The following is a 25,049-nucleotide window of genomic DNA, read 5'->3' on the forward strand; positions in this document are numbered from 1 at the left end:
AAATCACTGTCGCCCCACCTTAATTCGCCTGTCGAATTGTAATGGTAGAGTCTGACTGTAGCTTTTTCAGAGATTGTAGCTCCTCTTTGCTCAGGTTGGGTTCCTTCATTCTTTTATTCTGTTCACACTAAACTTTTAGCTTGTCTTCCACAAGGTGGCAGTATGTTTCCACATAATGATTTCAATGTTTGGGAGGGGTGAACGTACTCTTAGGTTTAAATTGAACCCCCTCAATGTCAATGACACAGTAGGCCTATAGGTTATCTATCATTTTTTATTGTTTTATTTGCACACAAGAAAATACAAAACAATATGATCATAGATTAAAAGGAAAATTAAAAGAGCATATGCAGGAGAGATAGAAAAACACAGAGAGTCTTGTGAGGCATCTCCCCCTTTCAAATTATTATTTACACAAATACATTATTTACACAAAAAAACCGTCTACACAATCTTAATAAAAATATAAATTTGTAACCATTAATTTCACATCCCTGCAAATATTGTTTTTGTGTTATGATAAGGTACTATCTACTTGACTAATTTAGGCCTAATTTTATCTCAGGTAGCCCATAGGCTATGAGACTATATACTGTAGAACTATTCTGCAAAAACCAAAGGGGAAATCAAAATGATCCAAAATGTTACAGATGGACTAAAAAAGGACATACTATCTTTCAGATGATTTTTTTATGACAATCAAAGAAACAGAAAGGCACCACTTGATAGTCGACCACTCCATCTTACCCTCATGCACAATGGTGAGTGATAGATCGGGTAGCCAAACTTATTTGTTAATATTTTCAGAGATGGGGAGGAAAATAATTTGAACCTAATAGATGTGTTGCTTATTTGCCTAGGACTATACACATCAAAACTGAATATGCATGGAAGGTGTGTCACAAAATACAACACTTTGAAACTTTGAAAAAAAAATATATATATGAGCACAGTAAACTTACGAGCAAACCTGGAAACATGTTTTTATTTTGGTGCTTACACTTTAATTTATGCTTATGTTTGCCTATAGTGGTATGTTAAAAACCAACATACTAAATATTGTGCTTCTGTGGTAACAAAATGGAAGCAGTGGTATTAGTAGTAAAAGGTTTAACCATGTTAGTCAGGGACTAGCCTCTCAGTTGGATGCATCTCAGTTGAAGAAGCTACAGTGGTTGCCGTGGAGATAGATGCCTTCTCTGGCCGAGTTAAAGCCCAATAGCGTAGAAACAGGAAGAAGCCTGTAGGTTGTAATAAGCATTTTGACTGAATTACAAGAGCTGCTCTTGGAAGATGATAAGTCTGTCTTTGTATATAACAGTGACACAGATAGTGGTGTAATAGAACATACTGTAGGTCCCTGACCATAGACCACGTTCTTTGACTGGGTTGGTAATCTGGTATCAATGCCACAAACAGGACATTACCTACAGTGTTTTATATAGGCATGCTTTTACTTACACCAATGTAAATATGTTTTGCATCCATCATGCCCCATCCATCATCTATGTACTATTACATTAACAGCAGTTAAATTACCATGATGAGATTTTTATCATTGACTATGCATGATTGTGTTTCTGTACACAAGACTACTGTGTATGTATGTGTGCATATGTGTGTACCTGATGTGAATGAAAATAAAGGGCTGTATCTTATCTCACCGTGGAGAGAGTTGACGGTGCAGAAGATGTAGAAGGCTGTCTCCTTCAGGGGGCCAAACTGGAAGAGCAGGACCCCCCAGGAGACCCCCAGGAGCCAGGCCAGACCCAGCAGACTGAGTACTGTCCCCCTGCTCATACCACTCCCCCTCAGGACTGGACTCTGACGGTGTGCCCTCACCACCTTCACTGTCACAGACCCAAAGCACAGCACGTTCACCACGAATGTCAGCACGAAGTACGAGAAGGACACCGTGGTCAGAGCAGAGTCAGTCAACCAGCACCTACAGACAGACAGACAGAGAGGGAGAGGGAGGGAGGGAGGGGAGGAGAGAAGGGGGGAGGGAGGGAGAGAAGGGGGGAGTCACAGACACAGTCAGGTACATACACAGACAGGGACACAGTCAGTCAGTTTTTTACAGAGAGAAAGGGAGTCATTGGTGATATGAAAACACATATAATTATAATTATCATGATATTACTTACATTTTAACAGCCCCACCGTCTTGCTGGTATAGGTTGTATTCTCCATATTTGCCACAAGCGACAATTATGGTAACTACTATGCCAGGTATTCCTGAAATTATGAACATTTTCATTTAATTGCCCCAGTTGAGTCAAACACCAACAGACAGCATAGATACTTTAAATAAATTAATGAAAGCTGAAAAGATCCAGAAATCCCTCCAGCATGGAGCTGATCAAGCTGGACAATACCATGTGCAGCTGGGTGAAACGGTTTCACTTCTCACTGATCACGCCTAGTCTGATCATACTTGTCCTCACCATTGACTTACTGCACTCACCCCATCCTACCAGGCCCAGTTTGAGGAGGTATCTGTTGAAGTGGATGTTGAAGACCCGGATGATGAGCAGGTAGAGGTGGAAGCCTTCCAGGGAGAACCAGGTGAGGGTACACAGCAGGGAGTAGTGGGTGGCTGTTGCTGTAGCAACACACAGGCCGTGGATGCCAAGAGAGGCTAGGCTGTCGTTGGTGAGGAAGGTCAGGTTGAGGCACAACAGCGCCACGCACAGGTGGATGTGGATACACAGGGAATCATCAGATTTACCCCTTCTGGAGGAAGAAGTTATAATGAAATCTAATGTCAAAATCAACAATATAGCAAATCTCATTGTTATGGCAGTTCCTCTCTAGGTTCCTTCTGCTAAATCTTTGGGGTCAGGTTACTGTAAAAGCACTGTGTGACAACTGCTGATGTAAAAAGGGTACTTTGAATCACAAAACAATTTTTTGTGTTTTCTATGTTCTTTTTGAGTGGCATTGTGTGTGATGGCTCGTTGTTTGCATGTCGTGGACATAAGTATTAGTTGTCGGTAGAATCTGACCTGAGGTGGATTAGGAGAGCCAGACACAGGAAACAGAGGGATATTCCACAGCCCACCCTAGACAACAACGTCAGCAACCACACAGAGGAGGAGCTCAGACTGGCACTGGAGACACTGTCTGGTGCCTGCCGTCAACACACACACAGTGGCTAGATCACACTTTGATTGAGTGGACTTAATTAAATACATATCGCGGTTTAGCATGATTGAAATTTAAAGGTAATTTCCAATTGAGCTGACATATTAGTAGCTTAGCGTGAATGCAGTCTCCGCAAATGCGGGAACGTTGCACTTAACTTTCGATTGTGCTATACTGCAGATCTTCCGCGACATGATTTGAAACAAGCCCTTAATTAATTATTCGAAAGAAGAATGTTAAAGTGAAGTCACAACATATTTTAAGAGTTAGGTTAAGAAATGATTTCTCACCATAAGTACTGCGAAGAATGAAAGGTGGTCACAAGAGCATACTGTTTGATTTTCCTCTGTCTCAGTGACACATCCAGAGGAATTCCAATGTGCAACATTATCTGTGAAACAAAGAGATACAGTAAAACATTTTCAACATATCCTTTTGTTGTAGATAGTGCTTCATAAAACTATTTTGTTTAGTTAAAAAATAATACTACCATTTCCAACATCCCAGAACACACATGTTAGTGATTTGTTTTCCTATCAGAGAAAATAACCTGATTAGTCACTATCCTATTCCAATCCACACCATTACATAAACATGAATTATTGGAGCTGTAAAGCAATTGATAGATTGCAGACAGGTGAAATAACAAAAATATAATACATATTAAATAAGAGAGTGTGACTGTTGATTGTGATGTAAATATTCACTGCTCACTAACCAGTGATGCATTCTGGAAGAGGAACGTTATCTTTATATTGGTACTGAGGCCTGAGATGTCCTCTCCCACATCGATGGATACCACTCGACTGTTTAGGAGCTTAGTGTTGTTCTCCTCCACCTAGTAGTAATCAGAAGAAAGGATATACATTTTCTCTAAAGATACAAGTTAATAAGAAATGTCAGAGAGGACCACATTTCTCCTCAGAACCAATACCTCAAAGGATATATTTTTGTATAGGCACTGGGCATGATGTTTGAGTCACAACAATAAGCAATTATATATTTCTCAGTAAATTTGTTCTCTTTTATCTGAAGTTCTGTCAACAGGTTGTATTGTAGGGTCTTTTGAGCATAGTGTGACTTGTTGCTAGCTTAGAAGCACGACAATGAATGAACGAAAAAGTGGGAGAGCAGGAAGAAGTTTGCATTGTAACTTTACATAGATGACAGAGATACAAGTGGTTGTTGGGTCTTTCCGGGAAACTGTCAACATTATTAAAAAGCCCTTTACATAAATGAAGCCAATTTCCATAGCAGGCTGTCACGGTGCAGTTTGGGCGTCATTCAAATGTGCACTAATAATGTCAGTGTATGTTCATACCAATTTGTTGTCACTACATTATTCACATGCTGGAGTTAAATGAGGAAGTACCACAGATGTTTTTCTGTGCTTTTGTTCAAATGAGGATGTCCTGAAATATGTCTATTTGTGTTATGAGTGCAGGTCTGTTTCATTAGTTATCTCTGAGATGTAGTTGTTACTGTTGTTTTACCGGGAACAGGCTGTCATTCTCAAACCAAAATGCTCCCAGGTTAACTTCCCCTTTTGTCTTTCCCAGAAAATCATTAAAATCCTCAGTAGGAATCTCCAACCAAATGTCATCCATCTTCTCCAACGTGGCCTGGTGGAGATTGAGAAAGAGTTATAAATGTGGTGACTGGCGATATCCACATTTTGCTTTTGACCTCTCTCTTTCCATCCCTCCCTTTCGTTGATGCTTACCTTATTGGTGGAGGGTAGAGCCATTCTAAAGTTTAACAAATTGTTCTTCTGATGTGATGTCACTGAGCCTTTGAGGCTTTCAAGGATTACTTTCTGAGGTCCCTGCTTGGTAATGTTGTGAAATGTGCTGTGGTAGGGAAAAAAAAATAATCACAGTTCTGAATAATCCAGCCAAAAAAGAATCCATGAAAATATGTTTAGTTGTCAGTCAGACATTGACATAGCTCAAATTATATTAAAATACATTTCAGTCAGGGCCTGCCCTAGGCATAAGCGACATAAGCGACTGCTTAGAGCCCCCCAGCAACACAATTTTGCTTAGGGCCCCTAAAAGGCTAGGGCCGGCCCTGATTTCAGTTCAAATGATGAGTGGACTAACTTTTTTATGGAAATCAACTTCTGGACATTCTTTACTGTATTTGACTTTCCTTTACATTTCCTGATCAATTCATCAACAGAGATCAGGTCATTATTTTTATATGTCTGTCCAATGTCTTCAGAATCACATTCTCTCAAAATATTTGAGGTGGTGATCGTGATGTTATTTTGTGGTTTAATAGTAGTGGTCTGACTTAGATTTTCCATGTTGATAAAGGTCCATTGATCCACACATTTCATTAGAGGCGTTTCTTTGCAGTCATCAACATATGGATGAATGATGTTGATGATGCAATCTGTAAGTAGAGAACATAGTCCAGGGTATTGGTCAAATCAATTTACAGTGAGTAAAGACGCATGCTTTATTATGGTTCATGACAATAGAAGGCTAGATAATCTACATATGATTCCTCTTGGCAAATGGGTGATGTTTGTTTCATACATTTGATAATAACCTGAATAAAGTTTAAATAAATGAATACAAATTTGTTACTCAGATTTGCAATAGTGTTTTCAGCAGTTGGACATCAAGGTCGAGAAACTGCATTTTGCTGCAACCAAATTACCTGATAATCCAGACAACGAATCAGGAAGTTTGCAGTTTGAGCTCCATGTGAATGAAGGCACCTCACTTTGTCCAAAGTCGATGCACTGATGGATATTTCTTAAGTCCATTATTAAAATACATATCAGTGGAAGACAGGAAATTGTGCACTTGTATTCAGGTCCTGAAAGCATGGCAAGAAATTCAGTACAGATGAGTTTCACATGTAAGTGGCAATAGTGTCTCTTTTGAGAAAACAGGGTAAAATAAATATACAGTGGGGAGAACAAGTATTTCAAATCAAATCAAATCAAAATTGATACACTGCCAATTTTGCAGGTTTTCCTACTTACAAAGCATGTAGAGGTCTGTAATTTTTATCATAGGTACACTTCAACTGTGAGAGACGGAGTCTAAAACAAAAATCCAGAAAATCACATTGTATGATTTTTAAGTAATTAATTTGCATTTTATTGCATGACATAAGTATTTGATCACCTACCAACCAGTAAGAATTCCGGCTCTCACAGACCTGTTAGTTTTTCTTTAAGAAGCGCTCCTGTTCTCCACTCATTACCTGTATTAACTGCACCTGTTTGAACTCGTTACCTGTATAAAAGACACCTGTCCACACACTCAATCAAACAGACTCCAACCTCTCCACAATGGCCAAGACCAGAGAGCTGTGTAAGGACATCAGGGATAAAATTGTAGACGTGCACAAGGCTGGGATGGGCTACAGGACAATAGGCAAGCAGCTTGGTGAGAAGGCAACAACTGTTGGCGCAATTATTAGAAAATGGAAGAAGTTCAAGATGACGGTCAATCACCCTCGGTCTGGGGCTCCATGCAAGATCTCACCTCGTGGGGCATCAATGATCATGAGGAAGGTGAGTGATAAGCCCAGAACTACACGACAGGACCTGGTCAATGACCTGAAGAGAGCTGGGACCACAGTCTCAAAGAAAACCATTAGTAACACTCTATGCCGTCATGGATTAAAATCCTGCAGCGCACGCAAGGTCCTCCTGCTCAAGCCAGCGCATGTCCAGGCCCGTCTGAAGTTTGCCAATGACCATCTGGATGATCCAGAGGAGGAATGGGAGAAGGTCATGTGGTCTGATGAGACAAAAATAGAGCTTTTTGGTCTAAACTCCACTCGCCGTGTTTGGAGGAAGAAGAAGGATGAGTACAACCCCAAGAACACCATCCCAACCGTGAAGCATGGAGGTGGAAACATCATTCTTTGGGGATGCTTTTCTGCAAAGGGGACAGGACGACTGCACCGTATTGAGGGGAGGATGGATGGGGCCATGTATCGCGAGATCTTGGCCAACAACCTCCTTCCCTCAGTAAGAGCATTGAAGATGGGTCGTGGCTGGGTCTTCCAGCATGACAACGACCCGAAACACACAGCCAGGGCAACTAAGGAATGGCTCCGTAAGAAGCATCTCAAGGTCCAGGAGTGGCCTAGCCAGTCTCCAGACCTGAATCCAATAGAAAATCTTTGGAGGGAGCTGAAAGTCCGTATTGCCCAGCGACAGCCCCGAAACCTGAAGGATCTGGAGAAGGTCTGAATGGAGGAGTGGGCCAAAATCCCTGCTGCAGTGTGTGCAAACCTGGTCAAGACCTACAGGAAACGTATGATCTCTGTAATTGCAAACAAAGGTTTCTGTACCAAATATTAAGTTCTGATTTTCTGATGTATCAAATACTTATGTCATGCAATAAAATGCAAATTAATTACTTAAAAATCATACAATGTGATTTTCTGGATTTTTGTTTTAGATTCCATCTCTCACAGTTGAAGTGTACCTATGATAAAAATTACAGACCTCTACATGCTTTGTAAGTAGGAAAACCTGCAAAATCGGCAGTGTATCAAATACTTGTTCTCCCCACTGTAGTTAGAATATAGTTGAACATACTGTTAGAATTGCGTTCAGCCACACGATGTATTGTATAATTATCTGCTGCGGGCTCACAAGATTTCTCACAAAATCTGATACAATCTGAAACAAACAGTTGATGCAATCCCTGAACAGTATTCAATTCCATTACTTACTGAAGTTTATTCAATTTAAGGGTATTGTCTTTTAGTTATTCAAAACACAAAAAAATATTTTATGATAATTAAGTTATGAATCAGTCTTAATGACAATATACAATAATATAATGCATTTAGTAATTTATTAATAAGAAGTAAATTGTTTGTCAACAACACCATAGTTGAATGGAAAAAGATACATAGTTCACCATCATGAAAGCTGTTGTCAATGTCTATGAGGAATTCTTAATTTTTTAAATGCAACAACAACAAAAGGTCCTCTCCACTGACAAGACAGATCTTACAGAACAATTAAGGGGAAAATATACGTACATCTTCCATTCCCTCTGAGATCCAACCAAACAACTGAAAAAAAATTCAAAAATGTTGAAAATTAAATTACAGTAGGTGTTTTTTGTGGCAAAAACTGTACTATTTCATAGACCTACTAAACATCCAGGGGGGAAAATATTTGGAGTGAGAAGAGACATTTCTATATATTAGCCTAGTTAGTTAGTTAGTTAGTCTACACATTGGTCTATACTCACCAGGACAAAGTGGTTGGGAAGGGGATGCTTTATAAACCACCAACACAAAACAATAAACCACCAACACAAAAACGCCATAGCCAAATTGTGAAATTTGAAACATATTAGATGAAGATGGAACTGTAAATTAGAAAAAGACCACATTATGAGATTTCAGGAAAGACCTTGGGAAATAAATAGCTGGCCACTGGGGAACTATACGGACATATAATCGCGTGAGCCATATTTCAATTGTACATAACCTTACGTAAAATGTAATATTCATGTTCAGTATGCAGGCTATACATTTTGTTAATCAACTTAACAAAAACACAAGGTGCAGAAGGTGTTCAACTTACCTTTCATATGAATTGATTCCTATCAAGCTCCATACTCGCACCGCTCTGTGACTCTGACAGAGAGAAGTCAATATCAATGGAGGAAAAATGCAATGTTTTGCATGTGGTGGTTAAAGGTCCAATGCAGCCATTTCTGTCTCAATATCATATCATTTCTGGCTAACAATTAAGTACCTAAATGTGATTGTTTTCAAATAAAATGGTCAAAAAGAAACAAAAATATATTCTTAGAAAAAGGCAATTTGTCAAGCAAGAATTGTACTAAGACTGTTTGGGAGGGGTCTGAATGTGGAGGGGAAACTGAAAACTATCTGTTATTATCAGAGAGGTTTGGAACTCTCTTTCGTAATGTTTTACTAACTAATTTACCGCCTGGTGATGTCACCAGGCACACTCTTTGAAAACCTAAAACCTTAAAGGGTTCTTCGGCTGTCCCCATAAGAGAACCCTTTGAAGAACCCTTTTTGGTTGTATGTAGAACCCTTTTGGTTCCAGGTATAACCTTTTGGGTTCCATCTAGAACCCTTTCTACAGAGGGTTCTACATGGAACCCCAATGGGTTCTACTTTGAACCAAAAAGGGTTCTCCTATGGGGACAGCCGAAGAACCCTTTTGGAACCCTTTTTTTCTAAGACTCCCACCAAAACAGGCAGAAATTTCAGGCAGTCTTTTCAAACAGCTCTTACACTAGCGGTGTGCCGAGGAGTCGGAAAAAATAAGTATCTTAACTGATATGGGCAATTTTCTGGATATGATTATGAACCGAGTATTTTTTGTAATTATCCGTGATCAGAAAAAAAGTTGTTTTCGGGTGCCAGCAAGCATCTTTCTCATGTCAGTCAGTCACATAGTTTCTAAACCATACTGTCCTGTCTTTGAGTCAGTCATGTGCGTGGTCTAAATAACTCAACTGGCTGGTTTACCTGTCTGTAAACAGAAGGGCGGGCTGTACGTTGAGCCTGCTGCTCTGATTGAATAGAGTGAAGCTCTATTTCTCCGTTCACCTGCTTCATAATTTCACCCGATCACTTTTCCTCACATGTTTTGGGTCTGCTCATTTAGATTGCTACTGCCTGCTACTGTGATAAATCACATGGTGAGGATGTTTCTATCAAGCTATCAATGTGCATAATATCTAACAAGTGGGGCAAGAGAAGAGAAAAAATATTCAACCCTAATGCGCATTCTGACTGAGTGACAGCAAACTTGGCTGCCTGCTGCAAGTTGAGGACACACAGACACAGACACAGACACACAAATACACACCCACCCCTCCACATGCTGCTCCTAATCTGCAGCTTTTTTGCAGTGAAAACGTGCAGGGAGGTATTTTGCCAACATCTATTTGGGCATATTAAAACACTTCAGTTTCTTCTGATCACGAGTATCATTTGATCCGATCCGACTATCAACTGTCAATTTACAGATACTAGTATGGCCATGTTGGCACACTCCTATCTTACACTAAAATGGCATTATCATCATTTTCACAATTTCACAGTATTATTCCAAGCCCATAGTGTGGAAATATATATAAAACACATAAAACAAATTTTGGACTGCACTAGGCCTTTAACTGGCATTTGACTGGCCTAGACTTACATTTGGGGTGTTGCATGGTGTTGGCCACATGGCCTATTCGATCATCAGGTTATACTATTCAAAGGCCAGCCCTTAGTTGTCAGTTTCAGCACCCCCTGAACTACACTGAAAAATATGTATAAAAGTCTACATGTAAAGTGTTGGTCCCATGTTTCATTAGCTGAAATTAAAGATCTCAGAAATGTTCCATACACACAAAAATATTATTTATCTCAAATTTTGCGCACAGATTTGTTTTCATCCCTGTTAGTGAGCATTTCTCCTTTGCCAAGATAATCCATCCACCTGACAGGTGTGGCATGGCAAGAAGCTGATTAAACAGCATGATCATTACACAGGTGAACCTTGTGCTGGGGACAATAAAAAGCCACTCTAAAATGCGCAGTTTTGTCACACAACACAATGCCACTGATGTCTCAAGTTTTGAGGGAGCGCGCAATTGGCAGGTACAGTGAGGGAAAAAAGTATTTGATCCCCTGCTGATTTTGTACGTTTGCCCACTGACAAAGACATGATCAGTCTATCTGTCACGCCCTGGCTCTGGGGACTCTCGTATGTTGAGCCAGGGTGTTTATTTTGTTTAGGTTCTAGTCGTTGTCTATCTATGTTGGCCTGAGTGACTCCCAATCAGAGGCAACGAGTGTCAGCTGGTTGTCTCTGATTGGGAGCCATATTTAACTGTCTGTCTTTCACTTTGTGTTTGTGGTTTCTTGTTCGTGTTGGTTTGTGTTTAAACCATAGACGTCACGTTTTTCGTTTGTTGTTTTGATCGTGTGATCATTAAATACATATAAATATGTTCACCTGCAACGCTGCGCCTTGGTCTCTCCCTGACGATCGTGACAGAAGAAACCACCAAAACCAGACCAAGCAGCGTGTCCAGGAGCCATCGCTAGCAGATCTCTGTGGCAACCTCGACTGGGTCAAGCCTAGTGAGGAGCAGAGAGGGTGGACTTGGGACCAGTTGAGGAAGAGCTTCGACTGGGTCAAGCCCATTGAGGAGCTGAATGGCGGGAGTTGGAGACAGAGGAGCGAGAGTTGGGCGAGAACGATGGAGGCCTGGCCCACGGGGAGGAGAGACCCCCAGAATTTTTTTTGGGGGGGGCTCACGACGTCGGGGCAGCAGGAGGCCGCGATAGAGCGGTCCAGCGGGTTGGCAGAGGAGGCCGCCAGGTTACGGGAGTCACTGGTCACCAGGGGGAAGGAGGTTGTAGAGGCACGGCGAGAGGTACTGGCGTGTGTTGCCAGTCCGGTCCGACCTGTTCCTGATCCCCACGTAGGGCCAGTGGTGTGTGTTCCCAGTACGGTCCGGCCTGTTCCTGCCACTCCCACCAAGTCAGTGGTGCGCGTCGTCAGCCCGGTCCGGCCCATTCCTGCTCCCCGCACCAAGTCAGTGGTGCGCGTCGTCAGCCCGGTCCGGCCCATTCCTGCTCCCCGCACCAAGTCAGGGGTGCGCTTCGTCAGCCCGGTCCGGCCCATTCCTGCTCCCCGCACCAAGTCAGGGGTGCGCTTCGTCAGCCCGGTCCGGCCCATTCCTGCTCCCCGCACCAAGGCAGTGGTGCGCTTCGTCAGCCCGGCTCGGCCCGTTCCTGCTCCCCGCACCAAGTCAGTGGTGTGCTTCGTCAGCCCAGTCCGGCCTGTCCCTGCTCCACGCACCAAGCCTACGGTGTGCGTCGTCAGCCTGGTAAGGCCCGTTCCTCCTCCACGCACCAAGCCAGGGGGTGCGCGTCGTCAGTCCAGCACAACCCGTGCCTGGGTCATGTCCGGGCCGGATCCGCCGCCGAGGCGGGAGTGCCCACCCGGTCCCTCCCCTGTTGTGGTTGGTTGGCGCGGTCGGAGTCCGCGCCTTTGGGGGGTACTGTCACGCCCTGGCTCTGGGGACTCTCGTATGTTGAGCCAGGGTGTTTATTTTGTTTAGGTTCTAGTCGTTGTCTATCTATGTTGGCCTGAGTGACTCCCAATCAGAGGCAACGAGTGTCAGCTGGTTGTCTCTGATTGGGAGCCATATTTAACTGTCTGTCTTTCACTTTGTGTTTGTGGTTTCTTGTTCGTGTTGGTTTGTGTTTAAACCATAGATGTCACGTTTTTCGTTTGTTGTTTTGATCGTGTGATCATTAAATACATATAAATATGTTCACCTGCAACGCTGCGCCTTGGTCTCTCCCTGACGATCGTGACACTATCATTTTAATGGTAGGTTTATTTGAACAGTGAGAGACAGAATAACAACAAGAAAATCCAGAAAAACGCATGTAAATTTTTTTATAAATATATTTGCATTTTAATGAGGGAAATAAGTATTTGACCCCTTCTGCAAAACATGACTTAGTATTTGGTGGCAAAACCCTTGTTGGCAATCACAGAGGTCAGACGTTTCTTGTAGTTGGCCACAAGGTTTGCACACATCTCAGGAGGGATTTTGTCCCACTCCTCTTTGCAGATCTTCTCCAAGTCATTAAGGTTTCGAGGCTGACGTTTGGCAACTCCAACCTTCAGCTCCCTCCACAGATATTCTATGGGATTAAGGTCTGGAGACTGGCTAGGCCACTCCAGGAACTTAATGTGCTTCTTCTTGAGCCACTCCTTTGTTGCCTTGGCCGTGTGTTTTGGGTCATTGTCATGCTGGAATACCCATCCACAACCCATTTTCAATGCCCTGGCTGAGGGAAGGAGGTTCTCACCCAAGATTTGACGGTACATGGCCCTGTCCATCGTCCCTTTGATGCGGTGAAGTTGTCCTGTCCCCTTAGCAGAAAAACACCCCCAAAGCATAATGTTTCCACCTCCATGTTTGACGGTGGGGATGGTGTTCTTGGGGTCATAGGCAGCATTCCTCCTCCTCCAAACACGGCGAGTTGAGTTGATGCCAAAGAGCTCGATTTTGGTCTCATCTGACCACAACACTTTCACCCAGTTCTCCTCTGAATCATTCAGATGTTCATTGGCAAACTTCAGACGGGCCTGTATATGTGCTTTCTTGAGCAGGGGGATCTTGCGGGCACTGCAGGATTTCAGTCTTTCACGGCGTAGTGTTTTACCAATTGTTTTCTTGGTGACTATGGTCCCAGCTGCCTTGAGATCATTGACAAGATCCTCCCGTGTAGTTCTGGGCTGATTCCTCACCGTTCTCATGATCATTGCAACTCCACGATGTGAGATCTTGCATGGAGCCCCAGGCCGAGGGAGATTGACAGTTATTTTGTGTTTCTTCCATTTGCGAATAATCGCACCAACTGTTGTCACCTTCTCACCAAGCTGCTTGGCGATGGTATTGTAGCCCATTCCAGCCTTGTGTAGGTCTACAATCTTGTCCCTGACATCCTTGGAGAGCTCTTTGGTCTTGGCCATGGTGGAGAGTTTGGAATCTGATTGATTGATTGCTTCTGTGGACAGGTGTCTTTTATACAGGTAACAAGCTGAGATTAGGAGCACTCCCTTTAAGAGTGTGCTCCTAATCTCAGCTCGTTACCTGTATAAAAGACACCTGGGAGCCAGAAATCTTTCTGATTGAGAGGGGGTCAAATACTTATTTCCCTCATTAAAATGCAAATCAATTTATAAAAAATGTTACATGCGTTTTTCTGGATTTCTTTGTTGTTATTCTGTTCTTCACTGTTCAAATAAACCTACCATTAAAATTATAGACTGATCATGTCTTTGTCAGTGGGCAAACTTACAAAATCAGCAGGGGATCAAATACTTTTTTCCCTCACTGTATAAGCTACAGACAACGAATACAATTGCATATTATCTGTCACGATTCAGACAGACGACCAGAGGACCACAATTGCGTCACACCAGAAAGTTTATTAAACTTAAGGGAAAAGGGAAGAAGGGAGTGAATGAAGGCTCCAGGGGTAACAGGGATCCCGTCCAATGCGCTGGGTCTGTGCCCCCCCCAGTGGCAGCGATGCGTCCTATGAAGCCGGTGGTGGGTGGTCCAGAAGTCCTGGGGGGAGACACAGACACAACAGGGCGGAATGAAACCAGGCAGCAGTACAGTTCAAGGGAAATCCAAAATACGTAGTAGCAAGGCAGAAGGCTGGTCAGAGTTACCGGGATTGAAGAGTAGTCAGGAGTCGTAATGGCAGAAGCAGGTCTGGATCTCCTGAGGCAGAAGAGTATCCAAAAAACAGGCAGGTCCGGGGTCACAAAACCAGGGTGAGCCAGAAGCGCGAGCAAACAGGTTCGGGTGTGAGCTTTGCAGACGATCTGACACCGGAGAGCTGAAAGACAGGGCCTTAAATACTGGGAGAGGTTAGTGGGTAATGCAGCGCAGCTGGCAGAGTAATTAGAGCCGAGCAGAGCAGGGACAGGTGGAGCTAGTTAGGCTGAGTAGAGAGAGGGAGGTGAGCAGAGTGGAAGATAGTGGAAACAAATTAAGGTGGTAACCCGGTGGAGTGAGAGGGCTCATGACAGAACCCCCCAAGGGACGGCCCCAGAAGTCCCAAGAGCAACACCACGCCGGGCGGGAGGAGGGGAGCCGGAGGAGGGCTAGAACTCCTCCGAACGGTCCCGAGTGAACGTCCTCATCCTCGGAGGAAGCCGGAGGGCCGTGGTCGGGGAGATGGGACAGGTCCCGAGACAGGATCAGGCACAGGACAGGAAGCCGAGGCGGGCCGGACGGTTAGGGACCCCTCTGGGGCGGCCCCTACGGATTGCAGGTTGATCAGGATGCCGTTGGTGGAAAGCGGTGATGAGAGTCCTATCCACAATCCGACTAGCTGGCACCCAGGTCCTTTCCTCAGGTCCATAGCCCTCCCAGTCAATGAGGTACTGGAGACCCCTACCCCTCCGTCTGGACCGAAGCAGGCGGCGGACGGTGTAAACCAGACCACCATCGACGAGCCGTGGAGGAGGAGGACCAGGCGCAGCAGGGACCAGCGGACTCTCATGGATGGGCTTAATCTTAGACACATGGAAAGTGGGGTGCACCCTCAGGGAATTAGGCAGTTGGAGCCGGACAGCAGTTGGGCTAATCACTCTTATGATAGGGAATGGGCCAATGAACCGAGGTGCCAGCTTCTGCGACTCCACCCTGAGTGGCAGGTTCTTCGATGACAACCACACCCTTTGACCAACATGGTAGGTGGGAGCAGGAATTCTCCGACGGTTGGCCCCGGTAGTGTAGCTGGCAACGGACCTGAGGAGTGTGGCTCGGGCTTGTGACCAGGTGCGGCGACATCGACGGGCAAAAGCAAGTGCAGATGGGCAAGTAACCTCCTCCTCCTGGCTGGCAAATAGAGGAGGCTGGTATCCATAAACACATTGGAAAGGGGACATACCGATGGCAGAGCAGGTCAGAGAATTGTGTGCGTACTCCACCCATGTCAATTGCTGCGACCAGGAGTGGGGGTTGCGTGAAGTCATGCATCGCAGTGCCTTCTCGAGCTCCTGATTAGCCCGCTCTGACTGCCCATTGGATTGGGGATGGAATCCGGAAGTCAGACTGACTGTGGCTCCCAGCAGGTGACAGAACTCCTTCCAAAAAGCGGAGGAGAATTGTGGACCACGGTCAGAAACAACATCCCTTGGCAGTCCGTGGATCCGGAAGACGTGTTCCAGGACCACCTGGGCGGTCTCCTTGGCGGTTGGGAGCTTGGGGAGGGGAATGAAGTGTGCCATCTTGCTGAAACGGTCAACGATGGTGAGAATGACGGTCATGCCACTTGAAGGGGGCAGCCCCGTGACAAAGTCAAGGGCGATGTGAGACCAGGGACGTCTGGGCACAGGCAGGGGCTGCAGCAATCCGGCTGGGGGCTGGCAGGACGACTTGTGTTGGTTGCAGATGGGGCAGGCTTGGACGAATTCCCGTACATCCTTCCTCAGAGAGGGCCACCAGAACCTCTGGGCGAGCAGGTTGTAAGTGCGGGTGGAGCCAGGGTGACAAGCTAGGCGGGAGTCATGTCCCCACTGAATGACCTGGGACCTCAGGTCTTCGGGGACAAAAAGGCGGTCAGCTGGGCAAGTGCTGGGACCTGGCTGGTTACGGAGAGCCTCCAGCACCTGTTCCTCAACAGCCCAGGTCAGAGCTGCAACGATGCAGGGACTTGGCAGAATCGACACAGGGTCCTTGGAGGGGGTGTCATCCTTCTGGAATTGACGGGAGAGGGCGTCTGGCTTGGTGTTGCGTGATCCAGGCCGGTATGACAGAGTGAAATTAAACCTGGTGAAGAACAGGGCCCAGCGGGACTGCCTGGGAGTTCAACCGTTTGGCCGTGCGGATGTACTCCAAGTTCTTATGATCGGTCCAAACGAGAAATGGAATGGTGGACCCCTCCAGCCAGTGACGCCACTCCTCCAAGGCAAGCTTCACAGCCAGCAGCTCACGGTTCCCTATGTCGTAATTGCACTCAGAGGGGGACAACCGACGTGAGAAAAAGGCACAGGGATGGAGCTTCCTATCCTCCGCAGCCCACTGAGAAATCACAGCACCAACTCCCACATCCGAGGCGTCCACCTCCACAATGAATTGCCGGTCCACATCAGGCATCTGGAGGATGGGAGCGGAGGTGAACCTCACCTTGAGGGTACTGAAGGCTTTGTCGGCTGCTGGGGTCCAGGTGAAGGGTTGCTTGGTGCTGGTTAGAGCAGTGAGAGGGGCAGCAACGGTACTGTAGTTCCGGATAAACTTCCTATAGAAGTTAGCAAACCCCAGAAACTGTTGCAGCTTCTTTCTGTTCTCCGGAACTGGCCATGAAGTGACTGCTGATACTTTGGCAGGATCCATTTGGATACTTCCTTCTGCCACTATGTACCCCAGGAAGGCCACTGTCTTGACGTGAAACTCACATTTCTCTGCCTTGGCGTGGAGGGAATTCTCCAGAAGACGATGAAGGACTTGCTGGACATGGCGGGTGTGTTCAGACAGGTTTCTGGAGTAAATTAAGATGTCATCCAGGTAAACGAAGACAAACTTGTTTAACATGTCCCGCAGTACATCATTCACTAGAGCCTGGAACACAGCAGGAGCATTGGTGAGGCCAAAAGGCATAACCAGATACTCGTAGTGGCCTGTTGGTGTATTGAATGCGGTTTTCCATTCATCTCCCTCCCGGATCCGCACTAGGTGGTAAGCGTTTCTGAGATCCAACTTGGTAAAAACAGTGGCTCCCTGGAGCAACTCAAAAGCAGAGGTGAGCAGAGGCAGAGGGTAACGGTTTTTCACTGTGATGTCGTTGAGTCCCCTGTAGTCGATGCAGGGGCGAAGAGATCCGTCCTTCTTCCCCACAAAGAAGAAGCCAGCACCAGCAGGAGATGAAGATGAACGGATTAATCCTGCGGACAGAGAGCCATTGATGTAGTCCTCCATGGACTTTCTTTCAGGAGCAGACAACGAATAAAGACGACCCCTTGGAGGAGCTGTTCCAGGGAGGAGGTCGATGGCACAGTCGTACGGTCGGTGAGGGGGGCAGAGATGTGGCTCTTGCTTTGTTAAACACCTCTCTGAGACCATGGTAGCATTCTGGGACATTGGAGAGGTCAGGAGCGGAGTTAGTAGGTACTGGCCGAGGGGGTAGTGCGGCAGCAAGCAGGCAAGTTCGGTGGCAGTCCTCTCCCCACTCCCTGATCACCCCGGTCACCCAGTCGAGCTGAGGGTTGTGCCGGCGGAGCCATGGGTAACCCAGGATGAGGGGTTGGCCTGGAGAGGGGAGCAGGTGAAACTGGATAGTTTCTTGATGGTTTCGGACAGACCCATCGAGACCGGGGGCCGTGACATGAGTGACCGATCCGAGTAAGTGTCCGTCCAGTGCCCGGGCAGGAATAGGAGGTGTCAAACGGAGGTTCTCCAGTCCCAGTTGGCGTGCCAGCTTGATGTCCATTATGTTGGCTTCGGCGCCAGAATCCACCAGAGCAGCCAGGGTGTGAGTTGAGTCAGAGAGGCGGAGGTGAACTTGCAGCAGGGGTTTGCGGTCGGAGGACTGGATGGTCATTGAACTCAACCGGACTCCCCCTACGCCCGGTGAGCTTCGGCCCTTTAAAGGGCAGGTTACCACACGATGTCCATCACCTCCACAATAGAGGCAGAGGTTTGAGGTGAAGCGGCGCTGGCGCTCTGCAGGAGTGAGGGAGGCTCGCCCAATCTCCATAGGCTCAGACTGATCAAGCTGACCTGGGTGAGTGGCAGTAGATGACAGGAGCCCAGTCGGATCTCTCCGAATGCCGGTAGTAGGTGGACCTTGGCGCCCCCTCTCACGACGACGGGTCTGTATCCTTCTGTCGATCCTGACAGTCAGTGCGATGGCTTCATCAAGAGTGGAAGGCAGTTCATGGGAGACCAACTCGTCCTTGATATAGTCAGCCAAACTATGGAAGAACGCGTCCACCAACGATGGTGTGTTCCAAGAACTTCGTCTAGCCAGGGTTCGGAAGTCGATGGAATGGTCTGCGACTGTACGTCTGCCTTGTCGAATACTGAACAGTTCACGAGACGCCTCTGCGGTGGGTGAATCCAGGTCAAACACCTTCAGCATCTCCTCAGCAAACAGGTCGAAGGTTGCACATGCGGGGGTTTGACGTTCGAACTCTGCTGTTCCCCAGAGTCGAGCTCGGCCCGTCAGGTGAGTGATGGCATACCCAACTTTAGCCCCCTCCGTGGCGAAGGTCCTTGGCTGCAAGGAGAACTGAAGTCGGCAGCTAGTCAGGAATGGCCGGACCTGGGTTGAATCGCCGTTGAACCGCTCGGGGTTTCCAATCTTGGGTTCGGAGCAGCGGCTGCAATGACCGGGGCAGGTAACTCGGGGGCTGGGCTGGTGGGCAGACTGGCTGGGGTAAGGTTGGTGAGGAGTTGAATGATCATGGCGAGTTGTTGTTGCTGCTGCTGGAACTGCTGCTCATGCTCATCGGTTTCCATGTCGGGAAAGTGTGCGCTGAGTCCATAATGGTCAGATCGTACTGTCACGATTCAGACAGACGACCAGAGGACCACAATTGCGTCACACCAGAAAGTTTATTAAACTTAAGGGAAAAGGGAAGAAGGGAGTGAATGAAGGCTCCAGGGGTAACAGGGATCCCGTCCAATGCGCTGGGTCTGTGCCCCCCAGTGGCAGCGATGCGTCCTATGAAGCCGGTGGTGGGTGGTCCAGAAGTCCTGGGGGGGAGACACAGACACAACAGGGCGGAATGAAACCAGGCAGCAGTACAGTTCAAGGGAAATCCAAAATACGTAGTAGCAAGGCAGAAGGCTGGTCAGAGTTACCGGGATTGAAGAGTAGTCAGGAGTCGTAATGGCAGAAGCAGGTCTGGATCTCCTGAGGCAGAAGAGTATCCAAAAAACAGGCAGGTCCGGGGTCACAAAACCAGGGTGAGCCAGAAGCGCGAGCAAACAGGTTCCGGGTGTGAGCTTTGCAGACGATCTGACACCGGAGAGCTGAAAGACAGGGCCTTAAATACTGGGAGAGGTTAGTGGGTAATGCAGCGCAGCTGGCAGAGTAATTAGAGCCGAGCAGAGCAGGGACAGGTGGAGCTAGTTAGGCTGAGTAGAGAGAGGGAGGTGAGCAGAGTGGAAGATAGTGGAAACAAATTAAGGTGGTAACCCGGTGGAGTGAGAGGGCTCATGACAATTATCTATGGCAATTTGAATACCCAGAGATACCGTGATGAGATCCTGAGGCCCATTGTCGTGCCATTCATCTGCCACCATCACCTCATGTTTCATATAGTGGTCACACCAGATACGGACAGTTTTTTAAAGGTATCTGTGACCAACAGATGCATATCTGTATTCCCAGTCATGTGAAATCCATATATTAGGGCCTAATGAATTTATTTAAATTGACTGATTTCCTTATATGAACTGTAACTCAGTAAAATCTTTGAAATTGTTGCATGTTGCATTTATATTTTTGTTCAGTATATTTTAATGTCAGCATCATGCTATTTTCATTCATTTTGGAGTAGAATGTCCTTTTAAAAAGTCACCAGTGCTGACCTTCTCACAGTCGTTCCCAAATGGAGGGCGAGGGAGAGCTTTGTATGCGTCTCTGTGTGTTGAGTAAAGGTGATCAAGAGTTTGTTTTCTTCTAGTTGCATTGGTGACATGCTGGTAGAAATTATGTAAAATAGATTTAAGTTTTCCTGCATTAAAATCACATGCTACTAGGAACTCCTTCTCTGGATGAGCATTTGCTTGTTTGCTTATGGCCCTATACAGCTTGTTGAGTACAGTCTTAGCGCCAGCATTGGTTTGTGGTGGTAAATCGACAGCTTCGAAAAAATATATTATGGTAAATATTATGGTCTACATCTTATCATGAAGTATTCTAACTCAGGCGAGCAGTTCCTCAAGACTTCCTTAATATTAAAGATCGCACACCAGTCTTTGTTGACAAAGAGACACACCCCACGCTCACAGAGCATACCGGACACTTCTGTTCTGTCCTGCCGATGCATAGAAAACCCAGCTAACTGTATATTATCCATGTCCTTGTTCAGCCATGACTCTGAAAAGCATAGTATATTCTCGAATGGAGCTCGTCTAGTTTGTTCTCCAGCGATTGCACATTCACCAATAGAACAGAAGGTAGGGGCGGTTTATTCACTCGCCTCTGAAGTCTCATCAATGAGACAACATGGCGACCTCTATAGAGACGTCTTCTCCTCTTCCAAGTGTCAGGGATTAGGGCCTGGTCCGAGGTGAACAGTATGTCCTGTGCCGAAGACTCATTGAAGTAGAAGTCTTAGTCCAGATTGAGGTGAGTGATGTCCAGAAGCTTTTTTCGGTCATAGGAAATGATGGCGGAAATATTCTGTAAAAAAACAATGAAGATCAGTGCAGAAAAACAGACAAATTAGCAGAATTGGTCAGGAGCCCGTAAAACGCCGGCTATGCATCCCAGCACCATCATACAATCGCCCAGAGCTAACTAAGTACAGGAAGGGTGTGCGGATAACTCATGGAGGTCCCTAAGACGTTTAGCCGAGGCCAAAGCCATGAGCAGGGAGGTTTTGTAGAAGAGGATCCTCAGATCCACCAACTCCAGAGGCTCAAAGGGGCCGCACACAGTGCCTCCACAACCAGCGCCAAGTCAGCAATAGGGAGCAAGCCAAGGTTAGGAGGGAGAGAGACAGTCTCTCCCCATCTGTTGATGCGGTCCACTACGGACATATAGTCGGTTCTGACCAGCACAAGCCGGCCCAACAAAAGCAGGGGGAAGAGCCTGATCACCAGCTACACCGTTAGAAGCTCAAGGTAATTGATATGTAATGCGCTCCGCACCAGTGTCCATATCCACTGAATCGAGTTGCCTTTGTACAGCGCACCCCACCCTCGGGGGATGCGTCTGTCGTGATCACCTTGCGGGATACAGCTCAGCACATGGGAGACCCTGACAATAGCAAAGGGTCCCACCACTGGGCCATGGCCCGTAAGCCTGACAGGGACATCCGAAGCAACCGGCTCAGGCTGCGAGATGCGTCCAGGTGAGTGGCTAACGGAATGCGCTGAGATGGAGTCAGACAGCTCTTTTTTTTTAATGAAGCCTAGAGACTGAATATGGTACCAGCCGTCCGGGATCTTCAACATAGAAATTGCCTGCTTCTGAAGACGCGAGTCTATTTCCTCCCTCAAAACGGGCACTGAGGCCTCGTGAACAGCCAGCGTGATGACGCTGCAGAAGCGTGGGGGATGCAAATTGTAGCCTGTACTCTGATGTCACTGTTCGCATGATCCTGGGCGACACTGTGCATGTGCGCCATTGGTCGGAGCAGACAGCCTTCCGTGAAGAGCCATCTGAAGGGGCAGGACGCCACCTTGTAGACTGGGAGAGATTGGATATTTTTCCATTTCGACCACTCTTGACCACTCTTGAACATGGAGAAGGGACACTTTTCATCCAACTCACATGCGGGAGACACAACACTTTTGACACCCGTGAACACTTGAGGTTTAAAAACTGTTTATGTTCCAAGGTTCGCCTAAAGCCTGGCCCACTCTGGGTACAACGGCTCCGGCAATCAGTGAGGTCCCCGATTTGGCAGTGCTGTTGTCACAAAAAAAACTTTATCATGGAGGTTACCCTACCAACCAGTCATAGGTACTGGCGACAAAACGCCTTGTAACCTACCTGGGAATGGGACAAACAGCTCTGAAAAACGAACCACTTCTGTTGTAACAGACGGAGCTATTCGTAATCAAATCTTATTCCCAGGAATGAAAAGCATTGAGCTGGAGAAAGGCAGCTCATTTTGGGGTTCATATGAACCACAGAGACTGTGTGTGGGATAATAGCGTGGTCGTATCCAACCCTGCTTGTTCCCTCGACTACGCTACCAACAACTAATCACCTATAGAGCCCATAACCTGTATCACTAGACACCTCATAGGGACTAGTGAGCTACAGGCAGGAATCAGCAGTGTATTCCAGTACTGAGCTCCCGCTTGTGGACAAACATTAAATAATTGTTTGCTGCTGAAGAGTGGGCCAAATTACCAGTATAAAGGTGCAGCAAGCTCATTGATGACTACAATAAGCAAGTTATCAGTTATCTTGGCCAAAGACTGTGCAACCAATGACTAGCTCCACGATGTCAATCAGTTTGTCCATGCCACTTGTCTTTATTTCCTAATAAAATAATATAATCTTAAATTTACAAAAATTGGTTCTGGAATGTTGATAATACAATAACAAGATGTGGAGACCAAACTTTTTTTCAATTTCAACTTATTTGAGAAGCAATAGGGAATTGTTTAAGAAAAGTGCAAGGGTGCCAATTTACACTACATGGCCAAAAGAATGTGGACACCTGCTCGTCAAACATCTCATTCCAAAATCATGGGCATTGATATGGAGTTAGTCCCCCCTTTGCTGCTATAACAGCCTCCACTCTTCAAGGAAGGCTTTCTGCTAGATGTTGGAACATTGCTGTGGGGACTTGCTTCCATTCAGCCACGAGCATTAGTGAGGTCGGACACTGATGTTGGGCGATTAGGCCTGGCTCGCAGTCGACGTTCCAATTCATCCCAAAGGTATTCGATGGGGTTGAGGTCAGGGCTCTGTGTAGGCCAGTCAAGTTCTTCCACACTGATCTCGACAAACCCTTTCTTTATGGACCTCGCCTTTGTGCACCGGGGCATTGTCATGCTAAAACAGGAAAGGGCCTTCCCCAAACTGTTGCCACAAAGTTGGAAGCACAGAATCGTCTAGAAGGTATGCTGTAGCGTTAAGATTTCCCTTCACTGGAACTAAGGGGCCTAGCCCGAACCATGAAAAACAGCCCCAGAACATTATTCCTCCTCCACCGAACTTTACGGTTTTTACAATTTTATACACCTGTCAGCAACGGGTGTGGCTGAAATAGCCGAATCCACTAATTTGAAGGGGTGTCCACATACCATGTAGTATATTTGTCCACAACTGAATATGCTGAGAGAGGATGACAAGATCAAACTAAACCTTTTGTTTTCCTATCAAAATCTCATACGAAGACGATTTGAAAGGCTGGCTTAGGACCCGCACAGGAGAGTTGAACAGAGCCAGGTGTTGTCTGCGTGGAATTCTGTGTATGTGTTGCACTCTTTCTCCAAGTCATACACAATGAGAAATTTGCCTATATAACTTTCTCACTCATCATTATTCACGATTCATTCAGGATTATCCGTAATCATGGTAGCATCTACATTAATGTAGAATCATTTAGAAACATATTATATTCTTATTTACAATAAAAGTGATTCCAAAATGGCGCAATACATTATTTACCATTAATTTCTATTGGGCACAAAATAATCTGAAACACAACCAAAACAAACAGCAAATGCATCCAAGAAATTTGTAGAATCACAAGCTTGATGTAGTCATTGGGTGCTATGGATATGGGACCAAATACTTACATTTTTACTACTTTAATACACATACAAGTGAATTTGTCTCAATGCTTTTGATCCCTTAAAATGGGGGGACCATGTACAAAAAGTGCAGTAATTTCTAAAAGGTTCACCCGATATGGATGAAAATACCCTCAAATTACAGCTGACAGTCTGCACTTTAACCTCATAGTCATTGTGTCATTTCAAATCCAAAGTGCTGGAGTATAGAGCCAAAGAAACACCAAATTAGTCACTGCCCCAATATTTTTGGAGCTCACTGTATTTGCATATGTTATGGTCTTGTGAAGTCTGGCTGAATTCTGACAAAGAGTATGTTCTTTTATCTCAGCATGTCTACAGATAATCCCTTCACCCTGTTTTTGTTTGTGTGGAAATGTAAGATACTGGAGACTTTTATCAAAGGAAACTGTGTAACCTAATATTTATAGCGGTTAAGAAATCAATCGCCATTAATTGGAAGGTTGGTTATCCTCCCATAATGTCACAATGGATGGCAGGAATGTCAAGTTATGTATCACTAGATCTGATTTATTACAAGATTAAGGGAATACTGGGGAACTTTCATAAATTCTGGATGCCTTATATTGAATACAGCACAACAAAAGGAGTTTTATTTTTTTAATACTGTTTTTTCAAACCTTTCCCTTGGGGAAAAACGGTGGGAAGGAAATTGTGTTGGGGAGAGAGTTGAGTTATTGACTTGACTGGTGGGGGTCGGGTGTACAGGCGGCTCGGGATGGCAGGACTGGCTGAAATTTAATATAGAGGATGTCTTAATAAAGACAATCAAAAGTCTTTGTACTTTTTTTAAAGAGTTGTTCATTTGTTAGGCTATTGGTGCAACACAATATTGATTATTGAATTACCTTTGATCTAGCTCTGTCTTATTAATGA

At 45.7% G+C, this 25,049-nt stretch overlaps 1 protein-coding gene across 1 annotated transcript; it reads right to left on the reverse strand.

The window, feature by feature from the left end:
* Positions 1-302: 302 nt before the first annotated feature.
* LOC121583272 (adhesion G protein-coupled receptor G3) lies at positions 303-8,484 on the reverse strand. The gene is made up of 15 exons (XM_041899453.2): positions 8,388-8,484; positions 8,173-8,205; positions 7,721-7,804; positions 5,815-5,976; positions 5,250-5,544; positions 4,871-4,997; positions 4,641-4,769; positions 3,866-3,985; positions 3,638-3,680; positions 3,438-3,538; positions 3,009-3,133; positions 2,468-2,736; positions 2,148-2,238; positions 1,665-1,945; positions 303-1,241 (listed from the first exon to the last, which is right to left on the reverse strand). Exons 4-15 carry the CDS (start codon positions 5,921-5,923, stop codon positions 1,120-1,122), a joined length of 1,812 nt encoding a protein of 603 aa, XP_041755387.1. The 5' UTR covers positions 5,924-5,976; positions 7,721-7,804; positions 8,173-8,205; positions 8,388-8,484; the 3' UTR covers positions 303-1,119.
* Positions 8,485-25,049: the final 16,565 nt, after the last annotated feature.

This window comes from Coregonus clupeaformis, chromosome 15, assembly GCF_020615455.1.
Source record: "Coregonus clupeaformis isolate EN_2021a chromosome 15, ASM2061545v1, whole genome shotgun sequence".
Taxonomy (NCBI): domain Eukaryota; kingdom Metazoa; phylum Chordata; class Actinopteri; order Salmoniformes; family Salmonidae; genus Coregonus; species Coregonus clupeaformis.

Excerpts from the sequence above, each read along its gene's own strand:
- LOC121583272 (XM_041899453.2), bottom strand. The coding sequence starts at position 5,923 with ATGGACTTAAGAAATATCCATCAGTGCATCGACTTTGGACAAAGTGAG. Across the intron at positions 5,545-5,814 it reads TTCGTTGTCTGGATTATCAG|ATTGCATCATCAACATCATT; the intron begins GTAATTTGGTTG and ends CTCTACTTACAG. Across the intron at positions 4,770-4,870 it reads CTCTACCCTCCACCAATAAG|GCCACGTTGGAGAAGATGGA; the intron begins GTAAGCATCAAC and ends AATCTCCACCAG.